Genomic DNA, 26,508 nt, shown 5'->3' on the forward strand with positions numbered 1-26,508 from the left:
TTAATATCTGAGTGAGAGGTTTTTTTTTTTTTTTTTTCAATATTTCTGATTTTGGAAATGTAAAATGCATCCTTTTCAAATTATATTGATGTCTCTACATTTTAAATGCAGTGAGGGTAACAAAACAAAACAATAATTGTGGGTGAACTGTGTGCATGAATGTGTGTGTTTTTACTGTGACTGAGCCAATCCAGCGAAGGACGGAAAAGCCATTTGATTTAATCTTCTCGATTATAAAGACACAAAATCTTTTCTTCGTCATTCCAGCTTAGAAAATTTTTTTTTTTCCTTGCGAGTTGAAGCCATGAAGTCGTAGGTAGGGCGAAGGGAGAAAAGCCAGCACATGATTTCACTTTTCACCTGCACAAGCTCGTACACTGCACCCCGACTCTGATTTTATTATTATTTGTGTGTGCGTCAATGCATCCGAGTTTGGATCCTGCCGGGATCGCTGTCTTTTGGGTTGTCATTGAGTCAGGTCAAGACGCGACTCGCTGGTTCGAGTCCTGTCTCTTTAGGTCCACTGACAAAGAGATTTGTTTTTACACAAAGTCCAAAATATCACTCAGACAGGCAGCGTCCCTGTGAGTTTGGACCAATAGTTCCACAGCTGGTTCTAAATTCCCATCTGGTCTCTGTCGAGCCTTGAATAAACTTCTGTCTTTCCTACTCTTTCAAGCTACAGAGACTTAAGAAGTGCATCATAGACTCTCACAGTCTTCCTTTAGCCCATTCTACAACGAATGTACCTTCATGCCAACATTCAAATCAGGCTTTTGGATTATTATAATTTTTAGATCCAACATTTGAATGCCAAAAGATGTTAAATCTGTGTTGCTGCTCTGTTGATCGTCGGTTGTAGAAACCATGGAGTAGGGCTACTTGAGTCATTCTGAGCCTTAAGAGGTGACAACTGATAAGTCTGACGCTATGAGTAGGACAGATCTAACAGTGTGACTTAATCCACATATTATTTTTATGTTGTTGCCTGTAAAATTCAATTTTGTTTTACTCCGTATTTTATCAGTTTCTATTCTTTTCATGATGAAAAAAAAGCCTTATTCAATCCAAGATATGAACGTGGGAATGAATGACTCTTGTTTGATGATGTTCTCATTTGATATTGGTTTAAAGGCATTCTGCCCTACACCCGGAGATCATTTCATTGTCCTGCATGTATTTGCTTTATAAAGTTCTACTTTCTCACCCCCAACCCCCCGCCGAGGTAGCAACACATAGTGAAACATGTAGCTTATGTAGAAGCATTTTTGTTGTTTGAACACCTTTAAGCTATGCAAATAAAGCCTATGCTTACAGTATGTTTGAACATCAGTGAAAACTGAAGCTTTAGTCTCCCCAGCTCCTCAATAGTGTTATCAGTATGTTCCTAATCAGTTTAAGACTATTGAACATGAAAGTCATTCTGCACACTCTTGTGTTTTGCTCTTTTTTTGTTGTTTCTGCCAAAATGATTTAACACCTTCACCTTGTGTGCCATTGAAAGAAGTTTTCAAAAGTGGAACGTTCTTATGTCTTATTTTCTTACATGATAAAATAAATAATTGTATTGGGGAAAAAAATAACTAATTGCCTAAGTGTTTTAGTTTTATTTCTTGTTCTGAGTATTGCAGTAAGACTTTAGTAGTAGTGCTGGAGTAGATCTATGTGGGATTAAGAGATTGTACATGGTACAGTGCCTTGCAAAAGTTGAAATACCTCTTGGCATATTAGTGAAGTGGAAGTAACATTAAAGATTTTTTTTAAAAAAAATCAAAATAATATAGTAGCATGTTTTGCCTATTCCTCTTTGTAAGCTATTTATAACCCAAATAAATTGGATGAGGAACATTTCTAAACAGAAGTGTTAAGGTCTTGCCACAAAATCGTAATTGAAATTGGGTCTGGACTTTGACTGGTCCATTCTAACACATGAAAATGTTTTGATCTGAACTATCTCTGGCTGTAGTATTAGGTGCACTGTCCTGCTGGGAGGTAAACTTCTGCTCTGGTCTCATCTTTTCTAATGCCTTATAGGTTGACTGTCCTGCATTTATGTGCGTAGCAGCAACCATTTCTCATTCTCTCTCACCAGCCTCAATGTCCATTCTGAAGAAAAGCACTGCCACAACACGACGCCTCAACCACCATATCTCACCATGTTCAGGGTAATGTGCAGTGTTAGCTTTCTGCCACACAGAGGTTTCCATGTAGGCCATGAAGTAGATTTTCAGTCTCATCTATCTAGAAATTGTAAATATTATTTTTTTTATGACTTTCCCAGCAGTGGCAGTAGTCTCTTGTCTTAAATGAAGGCCTTTTTTTTTTTTTTTAGAGTGAACGTCTTGTCTCTATCAAAATATTCTCCCACCTGGGCTGTACATCTCTGCAGCTCCTCTAAAGTTTGCACCATATTTGTACCATTTTCAGATGGATTGGTAAACGGTTCCCAAGAGTAGCAATTAATTGTAACAGAATAGCAGTTACACTTTTAAACAGCTATTTGATATTTCTGGTGTGTTTCCTGGTCATCACCAATGATGTCCAAAAACAACAACAGAACTCAGGTCTTCACCTAACTGCTTTTTTAAAAAATATTCACATAGATCAACTTTATTTAGAATAGTTGACTTCTGAAGTTGATTGGTTGCTCTAATTTAGGTTTTTCATAATAAAATGAGTTGTATACAAATTAACGCTTCAATTTCCAGATTTTGTTTTAATTTTTTTTTATGATTATTATCCTTTTACTCCACTTTTATACTCAGTTTGCACTACTTAAGTGGTGGTTAAGTACATAAAACTGCAATAAGAGGCATTTTAAGCTCGTAACGTGCCTAGAAGTGCAACAGTTCAGCAGTCTTGTAAGCGTATATGTTTAGTAAATGTTTAGTAAATTCTTTCAACCACAAGGGGGAGAAGAGACTTGATGAAAAGAAAGCTGAACGGTTTTCTCGTGCACCATTTTAAAAATGAAAGGAACGTGTTCTTACGGAAAGTTGGCTTTTAATAGCGTATACATTTATAGTGCAATACTTGTACAAATACTGGCTATCAAAAAAAAAAAAAAAGGGTTTTCCCCCGCTCAACGTCGGAGACTCTGAGCTGACGTCAGTGAGAGAGAGAGCGGCCCACTGGTGGTGGGCTGGAGCTGCTGCTGATATGTGGAGTGATCGCTGAAGAGGACCCAGTCCGACCTTGTCTGACTCACAGCCCCGCGTCTGCTCGGCTCGTAGCGGGGTTAATATCCGTTGAGCGGCCGTGGATCCCCCTTCAGGCGCGCACAACTTTGACTTTCATTCATATATTTTTTTCTAATCGCTGCTCATCTACGCCTGGGGGATGTGCACGGGAACAAGCAAACTACTCCAAGCTCTTCCGCATATTGGATCTCTCCCCAGCAGTGTCCCTGCAAGGATTCGGGAAAAGAAGGCTCCTGCTCAAGCGGAACCGGGGATTTTTTGAGATCCAAATCATTATTTTATTTTATTTTTTTTTGTCTCAAATTGATTTTCTGAGTTTGTTAAAAAAAAAAAATCGCCTGTAGAGTGGAATAATTAATTGCGTTGCTTAGATCTCAACAGATCTAAGATTTAGACGAGGCTTTGCAGTGGGGTTGAACAGCACCACACAATTTCGATCAGAATGCATTCTATTTAGGGCACGCTCTGATTTACACTAAGTGTCACATTTAGGGATGGCGAACGACTACAATCGCAATATTGTGGAAAACTACATCTGCCATAAACTCTCCAAACGGGGATACGTGTGGGGATTTAACGGAGTCCCGGACGACGACGCTGCTAACAACGGAGGTTTAGGTGACCATTCACCGACTTTGGTTCGGCGCTGCCGCGATGCAGGACCGGGGCCCGACAGCGACAGCGACCCCCACCGCCTCTGCAGGCGGATCTCGCAGTCCGACCCGTACGCAGACATCCACCGGGTCCTGCGCGACGCCGGTGACGAACTCGAGAAACTGTACCAGTTGGACTTCGTGGAGATGTCGCAGCAGCTGTACCTCACCAGAGACACGGCGAGGACGAGGTTCGCCGAGGTCATAAACGAACTGTTCCGGGACGGCGTGAACTGGGGTCGGATTATCGCTTTCTTCGAGTTCGGAAGCACGGTGTGCGTGGAGTGCGCGTCCAAAGAGGAGATGACATCGCAAGTGGACAACATCGCGGAGTGGATGACGGAATATTTAAATGGACCCCTTGACAGCTGGATACAAGATAACGGGGGATGGGTAGGTCTGATTCAGCCTCTTAAGCGCTTTGCAGATTTGTTGCAACGGATGCGCAAAAGTCCTCTTTTAGGTCTGAGTGCGTGGCTTTGAAACCGGGCACGGGCTGAGATCACAGTGGGCGCTCTGTGGCTTTATTTACGGCTCAGAACCGAAAGTACACGTGAGATCGATCATTAATAAAATCATCCTCAAAGATGTGCATGTGATGCACCACAACGCGAGCGCGGCCTTTCCTGTTCGAGCTGCTGATTGGATGACCACGTTGGCAGTTAAAGTCTTCGCGTCCAATAAGAATTAAGGGTTAGGTCACACCTTCCCACGCTCTGAGATAAGTCCCTCCCTTTAAACTCAACAGCCAGTTGTAGACGGACAGCTGTCAGGAAGAAGAAGACGAAGAAGAAGAAGCAGAACAAGAAGAAGAAGAGAAGGTCTAAATGAAAATTTGGGGAAGTAAAAGCTGGTTTAGAATTTAACGAGTCGTATGTTTAACATTTAATTTTTATCTTGAAAGAAGAGCTACACTGTAGCTGCCTTACAAACCAATACTTAAGTGAAAAGAACAAGGCTAAAAGTGTTGTGCAACAAAACCAAACCGACAAAATGGTGAAGAAGTGAAACGACTAGCGACTCTTTGGAACATGTACAGCCATCTGGTCTGCCAGTGCGAGATGGTGCATGAGAGAGGGCAGTGGTTTAGACAGATGAAATGAAGCTCGCCTGTTAAAAGACGAAATAGAAGCAAATCCTATTCATTTTGAATATAAATAGAAGCCAATGAAAAATAAGCAAAATTGTAGAAATATGCTTATGGTTGCTTGTGCCAATATTAAACATTGAGTGGCAACATTTTTTTTATCATTTGACATTGAGAGACAGAAGATGACCTTATTCCACAAAGAAGCATCTGCATTCAAAAATAAAGCACATTTCTACAAAACAGCATCAAATGGCAACCGGTACAAATGAAAATAAAAATAAAAAGTTCTGGTCTACAAATGGATCCTTTGTTGTACACGTCTGATGAGGGCAGGACTGGCTTACCTTGCCCATTTTCAATCCCGGCAGCGTATCTGTTTCTCACAAATAACAAGTAGGTTTTAAAGAGTTTCTTAAAGGAAACACTTTGACCATCAGAAGCAGGTGGTCCAGCAATTGTAACGCCTCATTTCTGCCCTTGCATGCTGCCATGTATTGCCTTAGAATGTGTTTCCTGCAGGGTGAAGAGCACCAGACACATGTCAGCGCACTGCGAGCTTCTGGTTAATGTGTTAAAGGCTCTGGGCATCACTGACTGCGTTAGGTAGTCAAAGCACTACCAAAGGGCACATGAACCTTCTAAACATTGACCTTCCCACGTAGACGCACACGCTCTGAGAGAAACCTGTTGGAACCGTACAACATCACGTTTGAGGAAAATGTTTTGCAAACTCTCCTGCGGTTTCTTTGTAAAAAGTGCAGAATATGCAACTTCTACATTGCCATTAAACCAAACTGTAATGAATTAGCCTTTAATTAGTGGAGTTGCTCATTATAAGAACATAACATTTGTGCTACGTGGCCGTAATAGCTGGAAGCTACGGGAGTTGGGATATATATACATATACATGTGAATGTGTGTATGAGAGAGCGAGAGAGAGAAAGAGAGTATGAAGATGAGCGGCATCAATGATTCATATCGAACGTTTCATCTCAAAGGATAGGACCGTTTAACATTCCCCTTGTGTCTGTCTTGCCCCTGGAGGTGACAGGTTTTGCCAAATATCAAAGGCAGGCAGTAGAGGGAGGGCCCTGCAGGAACAGAGAGCTAATCTGCAGCCACTGTGTTTAACATGCAGTCCTCTGTTGTGCATCGAGGTTTTCTTTTCTTTTTCTTTCTTTTTTTTTTTTTTTTTTAGACCTGTGTCTTAAAGCCTAGAGCTACATAGACGCCTGCCTACAATCCCTGGAGTGTGTGCCCACTGTACAATAATGTAGGTCATAGTCTGTGTTTTACAGCTGGGTGGAGATGACTGTGTCTGCATCAGCTGGGGTGGGAAAGAAAATATCATCCTTTAATCCACAGGATTATTTAGGGATTGTTATTATGGCACATGTTTGGAGTTAGGGTCGGTTTGAAAGGTTTTATTCTAATAAAATAAAAAAATAAAAAAACGGATCTTAAATATGTTCAACTGAAGCTTCATTTCACATCCTAGATAGATCATTGCTGTTGTGGATTTGTATTCATTTGAATGCTGGGAATTCCCTGAGGTGTTTGTTTTGGTTATAACATGTCCTATAATAACCGAGACACACTCTGTGCTCTTGATGAAGTCTGCGAAATCTTTTTTTGCTCTGTGCTGTATAGAGCAATCCAGTTGAATCAGTTGTACTTTAGATTTTAGTGCTTAAGATTTGAACAAGACAGCATTAAATTTGGTCTACAGTTCCTAAAAACTGTGAAATAGTACATTTATTTATCACCAACAGAAAGTTGCAAATAGGATGGTAACTTCAGCATTGATTAGCTGCAGCATTGTTCGGTAATATTTTCTCACAGAGCTTTCAAATCATTTATATCTTTTCTTAAAGATCAAGCTGCGTCTTTTGTTAAAGTTGCGCAAAGATTAAGTGAAATTATTGACTGATTTTCATAAGTTATGAACATTTCTACAATTTAGTGTTTTAACTGTCAACACAGCGGAACAACAAAGAACTACTTCCTTTCTTACTTCAAAATAAAAGTCTCAAATGGACACGAGTGTCAGGCTTAAGTCACTTTATCTCTGCTTCTCATAATAATAGCTTACATTTATTCTAACAAAGTCATACAAGCATTTTGCATTAAGTGAGATAGAAATATTTAAGAGACAATATATTGTGACCATAGTCCAGTAGATCTCTGAGAGACCAATAATGTGTCTATATTATTGGTAAGTAAAATTCATAAATGACCTTTCTAGTTTTTTTTTTTATTATTATTATTTTTATTTCACATAAAACTCAAAGCACATACTCTTCTTTGTTTGTTGTGTTGTGTTGAGTCATAAAATCAGCTGTTTAAACGGGCAACACGTGAAGTTTCTTTTCACGGTAGGATATGCCTGAACACCCTCACAGGAAAAAGGATGTGACCTCAGTCTGCTTACGATGTGGGCAGAACAATGGCTTCCACTGTGAGAAAATAATCTAGCATTTATGTTGGAGCCAATGTGCTTACGTTTAATCTGATGTTGGGGTTTCGCTGGGGGGGGTAGGTGATGACCTAATTGTGAGGAGTGTCACTCGGGTCTGAGGTACACACAGGGTCAGTTTTATCCACCATCTGCCAGGTGAACCTTGCACTTGTGTGTTTTTGCTCTGTATAAAGAGTTTATACATCTTCCAAACAATGAAGACATTCAGTAAACATGGTTAAATGCCTGTTTAGACAGGTTGTACTTATGGTCACATTCAGTCTGGTGTGCTACTGTGTAGAAAATGTGAATGTTGTGTTTGCCATCTTCCACAAATAAAGGTGTGGGACCAATCAACACATTATGGCATTTTAAAAATACAAAAGTGGTGTTGAAGTAACTTTCAATAGCTTTCTGTTTCTTGTTGTTTTGAAAAGCTGCATCAAAAAATAGAAATGCCCACTAATCGTTGTTAAGTCTGCACACAGGAGTGAGTCAGATGTCGCTTTCATTGAACTAAAACGTGTCCCTTGGAAGTGACAAGCACTCTCTGTGTTTGTTGAACCCCGTTGAGGGCGAAATTGCTCCCATTCTGCCCTGATTACTTCCCGCACCCCAGAATTTGAAACAAGGTCCCTTTCTTTGTCCCAAATATTTAGTTAAAATTTTGACCTTTGGTTGGAGGGAAATTGCATGTTCCAATTTAAGCTCCGGCTGCACACCTGTGTTTATTTACAGGCAGTAAATACCGAGTGATTGAACAAAGCAGCCGAAGACAGCATCCGAGTCCAGAAATTACATGCCTGACCTGAGACGTTTGACTGGCTGCAGGGGCACGCGTGTGCACACACATGCATGCGGGCACATACGCACACACACACACACAAACCCAAACACACTGCTATGTGCCAAAATGAGCCTTAAGAGGAAAACAGCAGTTTCACAACAGTTATCTGTAAGCAGCTCAGATTAAGAAAATGTGTTTAGTTCCTGATGGGAAATTGCTCAGTGCTGATCTTATGACATTTTTTTCTGTTGTATTTTGCTATGCTCCAAGATGCAAGTGTCTTTTGGGCTACTTGTGAAAAATGACGATCGATGTACAATGGTAGACACCATTGTCAATCAATCTGCAGGGGAGGCGCGCTTATGGGTTTAAATGAGACTTCCGCCACATCAAAATTTTGCATTGATAGTTAGGTAATTAATTATTCTAAATATTGTGGTGATATTCTGTTTTATTATTACATGTTGAGATCCATTGCCTTGCAAATGCTTCTTGTGTTCCATTCATAGCTTGTGCCAAACTGCAAATAGTCCCTTCATGTGTAGATTGAGATTAAATTTCATGCTGGTGGATTCTCTCTCTTTTTTTTTTAATCAATCAGGTGACTTTGAAAGGTAGTTGTTTACCCTGGATTTTAGTAAGAGGTATCAGACTAAATGTATGCAACACTTTTTAGATTTCTATTTGTCAAAAAAAAAAAAAAATCGAGAACCATGAAACGTTTTCCTTCCACGTCACATTTCTTGAAGTTGGTGTTTCTCATAAAATGCATTCAAGTCTTTGGTTGCAATGCAACAAAGTGTGGAAATCTTCAAAGGGTATGTATAAATTTGCAAAGCTCTGTATCTGTGTTTAGATGTTCCTTCTCATTTGATCTGAAACACACCAAGATCAGATGTCTTGTCTTACCAGGTGGCCTGTTTCTGCCTTTTAAATTCCCTGTGTTACAGGTATGTGTCTGTGTTTGTCTGTTAAGAGTAGACAATATAAGCCTGGGCTGGGTCCATCCTGTGGGGGATTCCCTGAGCAACAGTCTGCTCAGTGGTGGGTGGGACCCGCATGTTGCTATGGTATAGTGGGCCTCGTGCCGCACCCCGTTGTTGAGGCTATGTGGGACAGAGAGGAAGTCATTAATCTCTATATAGGTGATGTGCTGGCAGAGGGGAGACAAAACCCAAACAAAATAAATCATAAAAGAAGCATACAAGGAAAGGTAGAAATATAAAATTCCACGCTGAGATCTCTCTTCTTCCCAGAGCTGCAGAGCCAGTCTGTTTAACACAAGTCAATACTAATAAAGGCTGCAGCCATGAATTGTTCTAGGCGATACCTAGCTGTGCTTTGAACTTTTTTCCTTAGAAAAAAAAAAAAAAGCATTGTTCAGACAATGAAAGGCCTGCTACATCTGAAGACTTATGTTTTCCAGTGTAATGAGCTCTCTAAGTCATGACTGATCCATCCGTTCTAAGCTACAAATCTTCTCTTCTCCCCCTGCGTACTGTCACAGTCAGTTCATCAGTCTGGACCAGCTTTATTAGTAGGATGCACACAGTCTTCTTGTTTTTACCCATCTGAGCTCAGAACTAAATAAATACTCAAGACAATGGCAATTAGTGCTATTTCCTACCCAACTATTAAGTCAGCTTGCTTCACTATATATGTTGACAACTCTGTGCTTGGAGAGTCTGACATTTAGTTTCTCCAGTTCAATTTCGACTCTCTTTCTTGTGCACCACAAGAGAGCTCAATGTGGCAAGAGGGAGCCAAGATTTCCCCCTGTGCGGTACCCCTCTTGCTGTGCAGGCCTTGGTCGCTCACCATCTGCCACTGTGTTTACACCCATCAGCTCGGCAACTGTAACCTCAGAAACGTTTCCTACAGAGGCAGGCTGCTCTGGGCTCTAACTGTTCGAATCGGTGTGACAAGAATACCTTCTTCCAGTAGCAGGCGTCTAGAAATCTCTCAGAGATCTACTGGATGCACAAAGACCTTTTATGCCAGCCTTCAGCTCTGTGTGTGGAATGCATACAAAAGCAGGGTTAACCCTTTACTGTAAGTCCTGAGAGCACCGAAGAGATTGCTTGACTCGCAACGGGGAGCGAGTGCAAAGTTATTTTACAGTTTTGGAGTAAAAGAACATCAATGTTCTTGTTGTTGTCAAATGTTTTTCACTTTTGCACATTTTGTCATATTGCAGCAGCAGACTCCAATGCATTTATGTAGTTCTCTTTCTTTGACTTTCTAACTTGACCTACTCTTGTAACCATAGATTTTTTATTTTTTTTTAACGATGCTTAGCTTGAATCTCCGCAGGTCATTTGTGGATTTTCAAGATGGCTCAGCATCATCATTATACTGTAGACATACATCTACATCTTTTCCTTTACTGAAATAGTTGGTATTTCACTGATTCTATTCTTTCCTCTACTAAAATAAACTTTTTGTTACTTTTGTTACTGCAGCATAAACCAGTTGCATAATTAAACTCTTGCTGTACAGATGGATATGTTTTCCATATCCATGTGTACATGGATATGTACAACCTGTCTTCTTGAAACATGCGATACTTTTTGGACATTGCAATCAAGAAGTTTTGTTTTAATTATATCAGTTGATGGAGCATGGTTCCAAATTCATCTGGTTTCATTTGTGATTTATAGCTAGACTGCAGAAAAGACATTCCTAAGATGAACCTGAGGGGGGAAGCGACTTTTATTCATACAAGTTTTTTTTTAGGTTACTAATCCTCTGTTGTTCTTGAAGGTTTTATACATTCATATATGTTCTATCTGGTCTTTATAAGACATAGCATCTCTAAATAGGCTTTTGTCTTCCAGACAAAGATCTTGGCCTTAAATTTCCTTACTGATATTTCTTAAACAAAGATGAATAATTTCTCTTAAAAGTATCAAAAACGTCTTCTGACAAGTAAAGTAGATGTTCAAAAGAAGTGTTCTCCCCACTGATGAAAGTTCACTCACCTCTGAATGCTGAATGCTTGAAGTGGCCCCAACAAGTGGACCAGTCTGACCTATTTTCTGAAAACATCAGCTAATAATTATCTGACCACTTGGGGCAGAGTGATTGTATGTTGAGCCGTTGGACTTGGACTTTAATCCTCAGTTGGTCAGGTGATCATTAAGTGTTGGAGTAAATCGGTGATGTTCCAGCAAAAACAACTTGCAATCAACAGCCTTCATTTACTTACACGTGCAATCTACAAAACAGGAGCGGATCACATTCTTCATAGACCTGCCATAGGTATGACAAGTCTTGAAGTTTCAAAAAATGTGCTTTATTATTCAAGTTTAGAGGCAAGTAAGGTTTTATTTTTGGATATGCCAACATCTGTGGCAGGATAAGAAACATTATGGCAGCAGCTTTTTACAATTTGAACTGAGTTTGTCTTTTTTTGGCTCCATGGAAGTTGGCACGTAAACAGAATGTCTGGGTTTTAAATCTCAGATGGTTTGAGTCTTTGATGGACTTTTATGATCCTCCAACACAAATGTGATTTTCTCCAGATCCTCAGGTTTGTTCCAAAGTTTAAAAAAAAACTTGTTAGGTTAACTAGTGATTCTCAAGTGACTTCAGGAGTAAGTCTGCCTGTTTCTTTTTCTTGTGAGCTGGTTCTATGATGCCATCAAGAGCCATTAAGGGTTTAAGTCGCCTTTTGACCATTAACTGCTTTGATAGGCTCCAGCTCTCTTACAACTCTGAACAGGACAACACGACTACAGAGAATAGATAAACAGAATCATTTTCATGACCCCAATTTTGTTAGTCACACTTTATTATTGTGAAAAATTGCTGAAAAATATTTTAGACCATGCAAACACGCCCTCTCTCCAAAACAAAACTTGCTGTTTGATCATGCGGTTGAGTGGAACTAAGAGTCAAACAGGCAGCTTGATTTCTTCAAATCATCCTCATAATATGCTTGTGCTTCTGCGTCATATTTTGCTTCATCTTTCTCATTCCACACATACCGAGAGTTTCATGAACGTTCCAAAAGTGCAGGAATCACTGCTGAGCGTGAAAAACGCCCAAACAACTCGATTATCTCGAAAAAACACTGGGCTGTCACAGTCGCTGTGATGAAGTGATGTGGGTTTTGCTTTTCTATTTCCATGACCTCGGCTTTCCCCTGAGAAACCTCCACCCCATCCTGTTGCGTGCTTATTTCTGGGCCTCCTCTGGAGAACTGGAGGAATGTCTGTTGGGGAACAGCGATTGTAAATAAATAATGGAGATGTAATAAAGGTTTTTCTTTTCTGAAGGCTCAGTGAAAGGTTTAGGCTGCTTTTGTTTTTTTGTTTTTTTTGTTGCTTTTTTTTCACCAGATATTCCTGTCGGTAGTGTGCACTTTTAAGAATGCTTGCTGATGCAAGGAGTTTTTGAATAGTTGAAGTTTGAGCAAAAATCCCCTTGTTATTAATTATGGGTCTCAGATAAGATTTACGATTGATGAATTATGTAGATACATTTATGTAATTCTATTTCCTTTAAAATATTGCAGTCGAGTAGCCTTCTGCTTTCCGGTTTTACAAAGAGCACATGCCTGAGCTATTTAAAAGCCCCTCTGTACCACTCAAAGCACACACTGATGAATAATATATGGAACAGAGAAGCCCAGGCACTAAATGCATCTTCCACAAGTGGAACTATAAAGTCTGTCTACACCTCAGATGGGGTATTGCACTATCTTTTTTTAGTCTCTTTACCTGTGACTGTCTCACTCCACAACTTTGAGGATGTACATATTTACACACATGCCTCATGCCTGAACAAACGACACACTAATACCCGAGACGTGACTCTCAGTGTCAGGTGATGCTCCAGATCCTTGAAAAATGCAGGGACATGTGAGAGCCCTCTAAATATAGCTGCATTACCGTCACTTCTCCTGTGTGGTCCTGTAATTGTCATGTTGCACACAAACCCCTGACCTGTTTGCATCCGTGCTATCTTTCCTGCTCACATAACAAACCTGCCACTGATCTGCATAAAAAAAAAATAAAAAAAATGTCCCACTGAGCAATTTGAGACGGCAGATAAAAGAGTTTTTTCACCTTTCCTGTCAGTGCTGGAGCTGGATAATGAGCCGCCTACTGAGACACTAGTTGACTTTGCCACAAGGCACGCCCTTGTATTGTGCAGCATATCAATATAGGGCAAGGTTAAACTGTTCCTCCCATTCTCTCACTATTGTTGATCATCTTAGGACAAAGCGCTAAAAGTATTTTTTTTTTCTTTTCATTTTTTATATATATATATAAAAAGCACCGTGATGGGAATATGAACTCCAGCTCTTGGAGTTTTACAGAAACATTTTTCTTTGCAAACCGAAAGCATTTTTATGTGGGCTAGTGTAGTAGAGTTCAGATTACAGTTATCAGTTATGTGAAAAGCAATTGACATGTTAGCTATTCTGATATTCAATCATTTTATTCACTATAAACATATTTCTCTCTTATGCTGATGACATACTGCAGCTCTTAAGTCATATACTCTTCTTTGATTAGGACAAAAAGGCAACATTTCACACTGAATTCAAATCACACAGCATCAGAGATCCTCCACCGGGCCTAACAAGTGATATGAGGTGATTTCATACATACACAACAAAGCCCAAAATTATTCATACCGTTGGCAGATTTCATATGAAATCAAACAGAACCTCAGGTCAGGAAAATAGAACATCTCTTCTTTTTTTTTTCTTTTTTTTTTTTTTACATCAAAAATGGCATGTTAAAAATAATGTACGGTCCTCTTAAGCATCAATGGAAAACTCTTTGACTGGTATTACAGCAATCAACTCCTTATAATTTCTGACCAGCTTGCTGCATGTTTCCATTGATATGTTGATCATTTATTGTGAAGAGCTCTAAGTCTTCATGGTTGAAAAGTCTGCTAGCTTTCTCCCTGATCTTCAGCTCCATCCAAAGATTTTGGCAGAATCAAGTTGGGACTTTGGCTAGTCCAAACCTGAAATGGAAATAATAGTTCAAGTTAGAAGATATATGTTTTTGTTTGTTCATATAGCTAAAAGTTTACTGTAAGACTAAATCTACAAGGGCTATGGACAACGACTTGAAATGCTTGGAGATTTTTTTTTCACCTTACTGTGAGTGGTGGCCAGACAAACCTCCAGCCTTGTATGCTGAAGTTCCAGTTATCGTGAGCTCAATAATTATTGCCCTGACTGTAGACATAAGTAGTTTATATGAGAATTACAGGATGGACAGACAGGCAGTGATTTAAAATGAGCAAAATGGACTCGTCAGAGTTTGCATTAACAGTTGCAATCTGGACAGTGATGCGGTTGCTTTGCAGCGAGAAAGTCCTAGACTCAAATCTAGCTCTCTTTTCTGCATGGCGTTTGTTCTCCCTGTGCATGTGTGGCTTCTCTCTGGTTCCCCAGCTTCCTTCAGCAGTCCCAAAACATGCATGTGAAGTTAATTGGTTGCTCTGAGTTACCCTTACAAGTGTATCTGGGTGTGTGTGTCTGTGTTCATAACTGAATTCAGAACAATCTTACCTGATTTGCTGCCTAGATAAGTGGGTTAATATTAAGGTAATGAGTCTGTGTGATGAAAACAAGCAAACATTATTATGTTTGCCATTAATTTCTTTGATTAAAAAAACTATTTGTACTTAGATGAGGTCATCCTATCTGGTAAGATGGAGCAGCAGAACCACCAGTCCTACAAAACTAAATCACATCTAACATCTAAAGAATTTGCATCCATATCAGCAGTGTGAAAACGGGGCTTTGTAGCACCTGGTGATGGAGATTTCTTGGATGTAATGTTTCCCAGAAGTCATAGTGTGTATCTCTGCAGCAAATCTTTTTATTCAAGTGTTATTTAAACCAGATTGGAGTGAGTACGTGTTTTTAAACTGGCCTTAAGGTCCAGGCGAAAATAAGGAGAACTCATAAGTTGCCTCAACCCTTCAATAGTCCATTGATGAACACATCCTGGACTGTACAAAATAAATATTTGGCAGAAAATCACCTATTGGGAAAATGTGTTAATACAATGAAGCTTCTTTAATGAGTTGCATGAGACAAACACTGAGCACGAGGAAACCTCCACACTACCAGGACAAAAGAAAAAAATAATGACAAGTATAGAGAGAGAGAGACCTTCTTGGTGTCTGCTCTAAAAGAAAAGTTGAGAGGGTTGACAAAGAAAACAACTATCTGCATCAGTACACTGACAACCTGAGGATGAAAATGACCGAGCATCTGGTAGAAAGGAAAAAGAGTCAGAGAACAAAGTGGAGATGGGAGAGAAAAAAAAGAAGAGCAGAGTGGGATGTTTTACAATTATCACTTGAAAAAGAACAACTTCAATATGCAATGAAACATCTTGAAGAGAAGATAGAAATAAAGAAAGACAAGAGACTCCAAGAAGTTTCACAAGGAGAGAGGAAGCCGGAGAAAAAGTAAACAGGGGGCAAGGAAAGAAAGAATCGGGGCAATTAAAGGCCAAAGCTGATAAAGTCTTCAAATATTTGAAGGCTAAAAAAATAGAACTGCAGACAGGGAGGACAGTTTTGGAAGAAGAAAGCTAAAAAGCACAACAGAAAGATCAAGAGGACGAAAAAGTACAACTGCTAGAAGAGGAGTCAGTGGGGATGAAGGTGGAGGCTGAAAATTGCAAATGAAGTGGTACTGTAGAAAATGAGTAAATACCTCTAATACCTCAGTGGAAGGACGAGAACTAAAAGAAGCTGAAAGCAAAAAAAAAAACAAAAAAAAAACTTTTTCTCCTTTTCTCTTTTACCCTTGAAATCCCTCTATCCTCCCCTCTACCAGTCACCTTCTCACTGTCTGCTTCCCAACTCTGCATCTTTATTTCCACCAACTATTGTTAATATGAAGCTGTAAAAACCTGTAATCGGTCTTTACTGTTTACTGTGGTACTATTGTGTTTCTAAGATTGTTCTGCCCATTGAATATGACTGAACTTTATTAGCGCTGTGTGCTAACATGCTATCAACATGTTTTTCAGCATGTTGATCCAGCATACAGCATCCAGCATACAGGACTGAATCTGACAAAGACAGATAAAGGCTAATTTGTGACTAATATATTAGAGTAACATTTTAATAATCACTCTTCTATTTCTGGAAGAAACAGGAAAAGTGATTACAGTAATACATGAGACTTTTTTCAGATGCGTCACATTGTTGCATTTTAACTGGCCTAAATTTACAGTATTTTGAACTTAAGTTGACCCAAACAGTCTGAAAGACAGAAACAAATTCTGCTTTCAAAGTCTTTGTTGAACTGTTAGATTTTATTGTTATAGAATAGATCACCATTCGCCTTTTTTTTAAAAATTTTTGTTTATTTTGGATCTTTCAGTTCTATTTCTATTTCTACAAAGGAGCGTTAAACAAAAAAACAATAAAATAAAATATAAAAATACATGAGTGAATATAAAGAACATTTTACTTTCATTCATCTCTACACGATTATTTTTTTGTGTAAAGATAGAAAGTAAATCATGTTCAGTACATTGACAAAGTGAAAAAAGGTTTTCATCATGTTATTAATAATTAAAAAAAAACATGAAGGTGTTTTGAAGAATTAGTATTTTTACTGAATGGAGTATAAGTTCCACCGGTCATGTACATTGATTAAATATTGATTAAATGTTTAAAGCTTTTATGTCCATAATGTTTGCAGTCTGCAACATTTTGCTTTAGTAAGATACCAGAATTAGAATAGATGTTTGTCAGGACAGATACTCAACCTTACATCATCCATATCAGTATGAAGGCCAAATAATGCTGAACGAGATGTTGATGTCAGTTTTCTCAGAAATAAATGTCCAAACAAGTTCACTGAGAGGTGAGAGTGAGCGATGCAATCAGACTCCTGAGCCGTGTTTTTGCAAATGTGCGTAATTGGGCGGTTGGAAAATGACTAAGCTAACCTGGGGTATTTCAAACGGTTGCGAGCGTGTACTGCATGCTCTTAAAAGAATATAGTTTGGGTTTGAAAACGTGCATCTGTACACACCTCAGAACATCTGCAGTTGGGTTGGAAGACAAAGCCAAAATAAAAATGATGCACAGAGACAACTTAGCTGAAATCCACCAAAAACTAAACATGATTTAATACAGCACCTTAGTTTTATCTATATTCAGGTTAAGCCGATTGGAGATTGATAAAGTTGTAGGAAAGAGAATTAATTACAGATATATACTAAAAGAGGGAAAACCAGAATAACTGTGATAAGTAATCTGTAATGTACTCACTTATTCTTCATGTTGCTTTACTTTTTGATAAAGAAAAAAAGTTTATGAAGTTTGAATTCCCAATGTTCTTATTCTTCTAAATATTATTGTTATTTGTTATTAGCTCTTGGTGCAAAAAACTGTGTAACTAAAAGAGAGAGAGCAGAAAATCCACGTTTGCAGCCGCTCAGTCGGCGTTTCATTGGAAAAAAAAAAAAAGAAAAAAAATGGGGCAACCTTAAAGTAAAACTGCAATCTTCTGCATGGATGACTACTAATCTGGTGAGGAAATATATTTTTGAGATTTGATTAGAATAACCCTTTAAAATTTATAAATTGCACACACATACAGGCAGACAAACACAGAAGCGGATGCAGTAGTGCAAATCAATTATTTGCTGTCCACAGAATAGCTATGTATGCACACACACACATATTCGCACGCGCACGCGTGCACACGCACGCACACATCAACAGTGTGTGAACACAGAAGCGGATGTGGCGGTGTGAATCAATAATGCTCTGTTGTCACAGGGTGACATGTGAGCCATGGCAGGGAGCAGATGGCCCCAGGGTGCCTAGCTTCCTGTTAGCTGTGCCATTCGGCCTCAGCACAAACACACACACTTGCACACGCACACACACACGCACACACACACACACACACACACACACACACACACGCACACACACACACACACACACACATCCTCTGGGATTTCCCAGTGCAACTAACCACAGCACTGGCCATTAACAAACAGAATGCCATTATTGGCTCCTCTCCATACATACTCTGCTGCCCCCCCAATCACCCCTAGCCCTTCTCTGGAATAAAAAAAAAAAAAAAAAAAAGTGACAAGAGCCAGATGATAGGAAGTAGGTTTCTCTTGTCATCGCTGGAGGTCTGGAGTAAATAATTCTCTGCTCCCCCTCCCCAATGTGATTTTTTTTTTTTTTTTTTTTTTGGCTACAGAGCAAATACCCCACAGGAAATCGGATCTGTTCCTCTCAGCACTGAGTGAGGTCAGCCACTGCTCAGATATCACTCTGTCTATGTTGTATTGATTGAGTGCTTCCGACGTTTGGTGTCAGGGTCTTTGAGCAAAGACTCAATTAACAGCCAACCAGTGACCATGCAGGTCACGTACAAAATTCAGCCTGCAGTTACAGTCGACTTTGTGGGACGCTTCTCATGCTTGGGCTCTCGTTCAAGCCGGTGCTGCACGACCGGAAAAGCTTCCACAGCCCTGCTGAAGAAAATCATCCCTGAAGCATGATGCTGCCACCGCCGTGATTTAAATTTAGGATGCCGCAATCGGCGTGCAGTCGCTTTCATTCTCACATTCTCATAAAGGACAGAAAGTTAAATATTTGGTTCTCATCTGACCAGAGCACCTTCTTCCGTGAGTGTGCCGTGTCCACCAGTCATGTAGCCATGTGTTATGCCTTTCTATCACCAGTAGGATTCTTCGTGACATTCTTTCATGAAGTCCAGATGTGAGGGGTACAACACTCAACGTTTTCCAGTGAACTGATTCTCCCACCTCAGCTGTGGATCTTCCCATTTTTGGATGAAAGATAGAGCAGTCGTCTATGAGCTGTTCAAAGCTTCATAGATCCTCACAACTTTATTCCTCTCCTGTCAGATGTGTGTCTTGATGTTCATCGTCACTAATGTTCCTTAGGAAACCCTCAGTGGTTTTCACAGAACAACTACAGAGGATAAATAGCAAAAACAGACTCTGGTTGCTGATTAGGCAAATTTTTAAGGCCGTGTGTTGTGCTAGACTTTTTTTGGGGGGGGTGTCAGAGTAAAATGGGGGTTGACACAAAAGTGCCACAGTGTTTCACATTTTTATTTGCTAAAATAATAAAAACCATGTGCAGTTTTCCCTCCACTTTTCAGTTATGCTCCACTTTGGGTCGGTCTGTCACATAAATAAATAAAATACCATGAAGTTTATCGTTATAGCATGACAATATGTGTAAAAAATATATATATAAGGGATATGAGTGATGCCTTCTCGGCGAGGGTGAAATGTGGTGTTGCCAGGGTTTTTTTTATTTTATTTTACCCTAACAGACACATGCAGTCTACCCCAAAGGGGAGAACTTTAATTGGTTGTTGGGCTGTCACAGAAATAATGAAAGATACCTCAAAGAAAATGTGGATCTAAAAACAGAAGGACTGACAGTGAATCTTTTTTCTTCTAAGAACTTGTCATTTCTTTTATTTAGGGTTATATAGTATCAGTCATTTTATGTCAGATAGGATTTATTTTTTATTTTTTATAACGTCAGTATTTATGTCGGGCGCCGTTTTGCTTTATTGGGGGATTTTTTTGACTTTTGTCTAGACAAGGCTCATGTCTGTAAATCTAACCACCAGAACGTTAATCAACTCTGCAAATGATCCTATAAAAGGCCCTTTTTTCTTTAAATCTTTCACGTTTCAAGAGGCTATGTGGTAAAAAGGCTTCAAAGAGTGACACCAGTAAATGTACTTCTCAAGCTTTAAAATCCACAGCATTTCAGTACGCTGATGTTAAAAGAAGACTCCAGTTGGCGCTGTGTCACATTTTTCAGTTCGTTTGTGCGAACCCATTTTCTGATACCGGCAACCTGGCCTTCAGGGAATCCAGGTTTAAATTAAATGAGTCTACATTCCTGCATTCCAGGGTGGAAAAGAGAGAGAAAAATATTCCTGCCTGAAATGGATGGACTTTAGAAGGAGCCTTTGATCAGGGCCGTGGAGTTGGGGGGTGGGGGGGAGGTGAGAGACGGAAGGGCAGGCAATAACTAAAGGCTTATGAAGTTATAAACATGGCACATGGCAATCCCCTTATTCCTTATTGCCAGGTCGAGGCTGATGGCTGCTTTCGTAGAAGAAAAAGTTGAATGGTCGACAATGGGGCTGGCTGGGTAAATGATTATGATTTAATTTGAGTTAATGTTGAAATGAAAGTCAAAAATTAATACTAGAAACTTTGGATGAAAGTTGCTTGTTAAAGTCATCTGACTCGAGCATCATCTGATCCTCAGCTGATCCATCTGCTGATAGACATACTCGTGAAACATCCACATGGGCATTGCACAGCACCAAGTAAAAATAAGCAGGTATACATGAAACCAACTGTTTGGATGAACTGCATAAAATGACAAGCTTTTCATCTCACAGTGTTATATTTTAGATCAGACAGGGTTACCTACATTATATCTGTTTGGAAAACGCCATATTTGGACTCTTTATGTACATCCTTAGTATTTTGAACAAACTTTTCGTGCGGGCTTCATAACTCCAGTTTGTAGGGCGGACGGCTCACACACACCGTTGGAGATCTGACTCATTTGTCTGTTTGGAAGATTTATTTATGCCATCACTTTATTTTTATATATGATGTCAGCAGATGTTTCCTCAATATTTCCTCATGCTGTTTTTGCCTCATGATGCCATCTATTTCACGAACTGCACCAGTCCATCCAAACTTCACAGTTGGGTTTGCAAGTTTGCAAACTTCCCCCTATTTCCTCCAAATGTAATTGTGATCATAACGGCCAAACATTAATTTTTTTTTTTTTTTTTTTTTTGCTTCATTAGACAAAAGACATCTCCATGATATGAAAACTGGAATCTATCTTGATTCGAGTACATTTTACCATAAAAAGTAGAATTTGGGTCTCATTGTCTGAGTACAACCGGGCTGCTGAGTAGTCTCTGATGACATTTTTCCTAGCTCGTGCAAGATAGAGATGTTCTTTTTCAACAAAAGTGACGCAGACCTCATTTGCTTTCTGCATATTTTCCCACTGGACGATCACTGTCACAACAGACAAGCTAATTGTAATTCATCAGGTAGGATGTGCTTGTTTCCTTTTGGTCTTTGCACGCAGACAAGGAAGGTCACACAGCTCCGAGCGAGCCAGCCTGTTCAAACAATTCACCCGTTTTTCAAAGCCTTTTGCACAACAGACGCAGCCCTCTGCAAGGCCTCCAAGTCACATTGAACTGGAAATAGCATTCGTCTCTGCGTCAAACTGTTGCTTTGGACTCAGATTGCTTCACTGAAGAGAAATAAACCTCAACTGGACTTATTTTATTACATAATCGTAACGTGTGGCATAAAGCTGAGCTTTTTGCTGGCTTTCTCAGCCTGGGTGACTAAAGCTCACTGTGCAGTTGTTTGTCTCTGCACATCAATGCATTCCTGAGATTCCTCTCCCCCAGCCTAGATGAAAATCAGCTGGTTGCCTAAGAGAGGTCAATGAACTTTTCCCCAGTATTCCCAGCCTTTTATAAAGGAAAAGAGGGGGAAATCTGAGAACCTTTTCTAGAAGAGGCAACAGTCAATCCTAGGACAGACTCGGGATACATGCTTGGATTTCTCATTTGGAGAAAGGCTCTCTGAGAATATCCGTCCCTGCCTCCTCTTTCTTTTAACATTACCTCATTCCTATGGAAGTTAGAGAAGTTTTGTCATGCATTTCGCAACCACTGTCCGACTGTGAGAAAGCTTTCTATCTTGTCTCTCAGCACCATCTCCGTTTTTTTTTAATCTGTCATGAAAACAGGAATAGACACCGAATAAAGTCTCAGAGTCTCATTTCTGTATGTGGCGTTGCATCATCTGCTTGTCAGATATGTCATATGCCTTGGGATAAGTGTGTCAGAATTGAAGTGGTGTTTGTTTATGTCCCTTGTTCATTATCGAAAGCTACTGAGTTCAATATCAACGCTGATCCTACAATGGTGACTGTTGATGTCAGATCAATGAAAGGGGATTTCTACAGTCATTTACAAAGTGAACGTTTATGTGCTTGTGAAAACCAGACGAGATATTTGGGAATTTCCCCAAACTCGATCATCATAGGATGTTCATGCCAAGGAATGGCTTTGCAGTGATCTCAGGTGAAGAAAAAAAATAACTACATCTTAGATGCAACAGTTAAATTGCCCAAGTCAGTTGTGTTAAACAAACAAACAAAAAAAAAAAAAAACAATACACTGAACATGTATGGCTTGTTTTTAAGGATTGTAAGAGGAACATAGATAATTTGCAAAATGACAACCAAACAAATATTCTGGAGATCATTGTCTAATTTAGTTTTAGTTACAATCTAGCCGCTTGTAATCGTTGTTGCTTAACTTAGTTCTAATCACAACTGATTAGCTCTTGAAATTAAAGGATGATGTGACAGAAGAAGACAGGGCTGCATGCAGCAGCTGTAAACACTCTTGTTTTGCCACAAAAGGGGCTTTCTGTGTGGCATTTGAATATTCTCTCTGTGTGTTTGTGGGTTTCCCCTGGGTACTCCGGCCTTCTCCCATCGTCCAAAAACAAGGATGTTAGGCTAATCAGCCTCTCTATGTTGCCTTTAGTTGTGCATGCTTAGTTCTGATGGCCTGTTGACTAGTCCAGGGTATACTAGGTGAGATATATTAAATGGTGGATTGAAGAATACGTGTTAAAGGACAGTATTTCTTGTTGATCTTCAAGTGGAAATTAATTAAAGTCAGATTTTTGCCTTAAAAATGATACAGATATAATTTTATTTGAAACAAATTTATTTAGATTTGCTTTTGCAATGCAATGTCAACAAACAATATTCTAAATAGGACATGCATTGAACACAAAGTACACACAAATGTATCAAATTCCATTAATCAGTCATTCAGTCTGAAACTCCACAATTTCCAAAATGGCAAAGCCTAAAACAATCATTTCAGCTTCTTGTCTTCCTGAACAATAAATATAAATGTTATAAACATTTTTCCTTAGCGTCATCTGAACTCCAAATTAGTTGAATGACTGAAAAATTCTCAAAATATCATTATTCAAAGCTTGTTAGAAACAGGAAATGTAACGACTTTCATGACACACTGATTCTTATCTATTGTGAAAAACAATATCCTCATCTTTATCCGTCCAACGAAGAAACTTCGACCTGATAAGATTTAATTTCCCTGCACTGCGTTTGCCTCAATTTCACTGTGTTATTGTTCCATAAGATCAGACCAGAACAACAGCGTTTGCCTCAATGCACAATGTTGCTTTTTATTTAGAGCCAGAGCGTAAAATCACCTAACTCCAATTGTGAAGCAAGGTGGTGAAAGGTTCATGATCTGGGTCCTGTTCACCCTACAGAGTTGACAATGAACTCTTCTGTGTGCCAAGACATTCTGCAGTCAGTCTAAACAACAGCAGAAGCTTCAGTTACTTTCTAACATACTTGTCTGGCACAGAAAACCTAAGAACCGCAAGAAGTTTGATTTAGTTTTAACACCGACTTTAACTCCAGAGTTTGCCGGAGAAAGCATCTTTTGTCTGTGACTTTGTGGAACATTTTCAATGACCTCCGCCCGTTCCTCTCTCGACTTCAAAGGCGTTCCTGCGGGAGTCGTACCTCCTACGCACGATTGTTTTCGCTGACATTATCAGACATCTGAGATCGTCTATCTGCCCCCGTCCCAGAGTGTGGTCTCGCTCATTTACATGGGCGCGCAGAGAGCACAGAAGAACCTGAAACCGGGCCCCTGTGTATTCGAGTCACACAAACCGCTCAAATACCTTGCTGCTGAAGCTTTCATTTTGCAGATGACTTTCCAAGACCTCTCCTGTATGAAAGAGGAGACAATGGGAGGCGAGCTTTGATGTTAGGGTACTTTCTCCTCTCCTGACAAGATTAATCCTCACCTGGATGATGTTACATTTACCTTTGTAGGGGAAATTACAGGGGGTATTCAGGGAAAAAAAAAAAAAAAAAGAAAAAAAGTCTCATTTCTGTTAGAGTAACTGTTGCTAGTTGTATTACAGATTATTTGTGTCGTCTCCCTTGAATTTTTGTATATTTAGTCCCATTAAAAGCTCTAATCCTAAAGCATTTTAGGTAAACTCAAATGTGATTGAACAACACAAAGTAGCAAAGGAAGGAAGAAAGGAAAGAAGGGATGAAAGATGAGTCGAGTCAAGTCGTTTGTGTAGTAAATTTCAGCAACATCATAAAAATACAAGAAATGCGTAGCATTACATTCATAAAAGCCTCTGCTGTTGCAAGAGAGAAAGAACATATCTCATGGATACTTATTCATCCTCATTTTTCTCCCTCTAAATAAAATCCAATGTAACCAATTGCCTTCAAAATGTCGCCTACTTTGCAAATAAATTTTGGACCTATTACTTAATGTTGGTACAAATCAAACCACGGTCAAAAGAAAGCTCTGCAATAAACAATCATGTTGGTGGCAGTGAATCATACTGTGGGAATGTTTTTTTTTTTTTTTTTTTCCGTCAGCAGGGACGGGGAAGCTGGTCATAGTTGACAGGAAGGTGGAAGGAGTGAAATACAGTCCGGGGGGAAAAACCAGGTAGAGCATAAATAAAAAGCCTCGATGGCATCTTCCGCAAGGACAACGTCCTTGAAATGTCCCAGTCAAAGTCCAGAATGAGCCGAGTTTGAGCTATTTTTCCAAAGGATGGTTGGAATGCAAACCCGAAAGGCGTGCAGCTGTGACATCAATGAAATGTAGTTGTACAGGGTTTAAGACTGCCACCTCGCCAGTAAGAACTTTGTGTCGCTCTCCACGCGAAACCACAAAGAAATTCGGCACACGTTTGCAGGCGTGATGTGACAAAACGGGGAAAATGTTCCTTCACATACCAGCACTCTTGCGAGGCACTCCCTGTGAGTCTCGGATGATTTGATTCAAAACAAATAAAAAGTCTCTTAGCTGCAGTGTCCGCCAAACTGTAGCTCTGCCTCTATCTGCCCCCTCTTTTCATGGAATTAGTATGACTACATGCTTGGCTTGCCTCGAGTCTTTCCCTGTCTACGTACACAGACTCTGATCTGACTATACTTGGGTTGGCTTGGTTCTAAACCAGACAATGATGTCATTTGTGCAGCGCTTGCTACAGGAAGTGACTTCACACTGGCTGAACTGCTGAGGTTCCTTCAACAAAGACTGTCTTGCCTGACTGAAAAACCTCTTAAGGCTGAGTAATCCAGTTACATCAGAGCTACTACTAAACATGTCATTTCTATCAAAGAACTCTGTGTTTTATTGTACGAACGTTCACAAGACCCCTCTGTGACTGGTGGTGCTCCCACACATCCCAGTCATGACTCCATATACAGTAGCCGTTTTTGGCTCGCGCTCATACGTCTATTTCTGGAGACGTGGCTGTGTGGTCTTGAGGGTCAGCGGATCCTACTTTTAAGGCCTGAGGCTGCATGCCGCCTTATGGCAGGAAACGAGCTCCTCCTCTGGATTGTGTTTGTTACTGGAGAAGCAATGGGCCACCTGGGAAATCTGCTGGTTCCCACGGTCTCCATATATATAAATATATATATATATATATGTTTTAACTGGGAGTGTAACCATTAACTTCTTTTCTTCCACTCAGTGTTTCAGCGCAGTTCAAAAGGGCCACTTTCAATTACAAAGTGTCTCTTTAAACAAGTGCTCCTTTTTACATTCCCAGTTGCAACATGTGAACAAAACTGACCAGTCTGGAAAGTGTCTCCCACTCCCTTTCTCCCCTTTATTCACATAAAGATGACTAGCTTTTTTTTTTTTTCTTTTTTTTGTTTTTGCCTTTCCCTGTTACACTCAGATTAAAGGCTACAAACTCAGATGAGGTCCTCACCCGGCCTTCAAGTGGCAGACATCCTGTCTGTACTGGAAAGCCACTCATGCACTTTAGAGCACACCAGCATCCACGCAAACACATGATGACTCAGCTGCCCTTTTCCACCCTCCCTGTGCTCTTGGACGTCATCTGTGGCCTTTTAAATGGACCGAACAGGAGGAGGTGAGAGGTGTTTTATTAGATTGGGAAGCCCTGAACAAGTAGCTTTGATGAAACTTCTCCGTATTTATAGCGGCGCAGCAGTTGCTCTGCTGTTGAGTCCCTTCCTGTTCCAAGGTAGCCGGATAGGCGGACATCCACCGAGGAGGAAACATCCTCTTTTAGCTGCCATGTGTATTTTTGGGGCAATTCGCCCCCCCCCCCCCCCCCCCCCCCCCCCCTTTCTCTCTTGTCTTCTTTGTGGTGGGGCGGGTGTGG

General features: G+C 39.9%; 1 protein-coding gene across 1 annotated transcript in view; it reads left to right on the forward strand.

The window, feature by feature from the left end:
- Nucleotides 1-3,100: 3,100 nt before the first annotated feature.
- The window catches only part of bcl2b (BCL2 apoptosis regulator b), a 33,778-nt gene continuing 10,370 nt past the window's right edge, over nt 3,101-26,508 (forward strand). Inside the window, exon 1 of the mRNA XM_015035200.1 lies at nt 3,101-4,246. Coding sequence (XP_014890686.1) covers nt 3,695-4,246 — 552 coding nt within the window. The 5' untranslated portion in view covers nt 3,101-3,694. The remainder of the gene's footprint in view (nt 4,247-26,508) is intronic.

The sequence above is a fragment of the Poecilia latipinna genome, unplaced genomic scaffold (genome assembly GCF_001443285.1).
Source record: "Poecilia latipinna isolate Pla-1442-1.1 unplaced genomic scaffold, P_latipinna-1.0 Scaffold328, whole genome shotgun sequence".
Taxonomy (NCBI): Eukaryota; Metazoa; Chordata; class Actinopteri; order Cyprinodontiformes; family Poeciliidae; genus Poecilia; species Poecilia latipinna.